At 68.9% G+C, this 1,405-nt stretch overlaps 1 protein-coding gene across 1 annotated transcript in view; it reads right to left on the bottom strand.

The window, feature by feature from the left end:
• Positions 1-1,405, bottom strand: part of HS3ST6 (heparan sulfate-glucosamine 3-sulfotransferase 6) — a 16,016-nt gene that overhangs the window by 4,722 nt on the left and 9,889 nt on the right. The window contains exon 5 of the mRNA XM_007939655.2: positions 1,239-1,403. Coding sequence (XP_007937846.1) covers positions 1,239-1,403 — 165 coding nt within the window. The remainder of the gene's footprint in view (positions 1-1,238; positions 1,404-1,405) is intronic.

Raw genomic sequence — 1,405 nt, forward strand, 5'->3', positions numbered from 1 at the left:
CTCCCCCAGAGATGATCGGTGACTGGGGGTCCTGGCCAGAGCCTCAGGATCCCCAGCTCTTAAAGAACGCTCTGAGAACCGCTGCGCCCCGCGCGGGCCTCCCTGTGCACCCCCCAGCCTTGTTCGGCTCCGGCAGTGACTCTCAGGGCGCCAGGCGGTTCCAAGGGTGCGGTCAATGGTGTGTGCTCAGCCCTGCCCGCCTTTCCCTCTGGCCACAGCCAGGGATCCGGATGTTTCCCAGATGCCTGCCTGCCTGAGGGCTGGGCCCACGATCGGTCGCTCGCCGGGGCCTGAGCTGGAGGATGCCCAGATTCAGTCAGGTGCGCTCCTCGCTCCTGTGCCCCTTCCCCAGCCGTGGCAACCCTTCAGGAACCAGGAGCCCTGCTCTCTCCTGCGGCCCCTGCCTTCTGGCCCAACCGAGGGCACTTCTAAGGGCAAAAGGCTATAACATACAAAGGTGGATGTGACAGGGAGGGAAGAGGGCTTGGGAACGGGGGAAACGCGCACCCGCTCCTGACTGACCAGGTGAGCCAGGGCAGGGTCCCCCGCTGGGATGAGCAGGAGCCGCAGGGGTGGGTGGTTCACATGCTCCGCCTGCAAACCCTCATCCCTGAGGGAGTGGACAGGGCCCTGAGGCGGCAGAGGGCAGGGCCTCCCGCTGCTCCCCCTGTCAGCGGGGACAGGCTGGGGGCTCACAGCCTGGGCTGGTTGCACGAGGCCACATCCCAACGCACCTCAAGGCCATCCTGGCAGAAGGCAGGTGGCTTAGAGCCCCCTCCCCCGGCATGAGGCCTCATCCCACGCCTAACGCAGAAGCCAGGGGCAGACGTCCTCTAGGTCCCCAGTCCCACCGCGGAGGCTTCTCTGCCTGGGCCAGGGGGTTTGACCGAGGCCCCTGCGCTGCGTAAAACGGGTCCCAGTGCCCTCCCAGAGTGGGCCGGCGGAGGGGTTTCCACCGCTCCCTACCCGCCACTGGCTCAAAAGGCCTTCTCCGGCCGGGATCGCCCCGCGTGCGCCCCAGTCTTGCTGAGACCCCTCGGAGAGCCCGAACCAGAGCTTTCCAAGTTTAGGGGACTCCTGGCCCCGGACGCCCCTCCTTCCCGTAAAGCCCGCAGCCCCCCACCCAGGCTGGTCTGGGCTCCGGTGCCAGGAGCCCGGGCCTGCAGAGGCTGCAGCGAGGCCTCGGGGCGCACGAGGCCAGGCAGGCTCGCGGGCAGTGCAAGAGGCGGGGCGCTCACCGGTACCAGGCGAGGCCGCGCCCGTAGCACCTGTCGAAGAAGTGGGGCTCCGAGCCGAGGGCGCGCACGTCGGGGTGCAGCCTCAGGAACTCGAGCAGCGCGCGCGTGCCGCCCTTCTTCACGCCCACGATGAGCGCCTGCGGGAAGCGCCGTCGGCCCGGGCCGCT

Source organism: Orycteropus afer, unplaced genomic scaffold, assembly GCF_000298275.1.
Source record: "Orycteropus afer afer isolate SDZICR_OR568_19922 unplaced genomic scaffold, OryAfe1.0 scaffold00061, whole genome shotgun sequence".
Lineage (NCBI taxonomy): Eukaryota > Metazoa > Chordata > Mammalia > Tubulidentata > Orycteropodidae > Orycteropus > Orycteropus afer.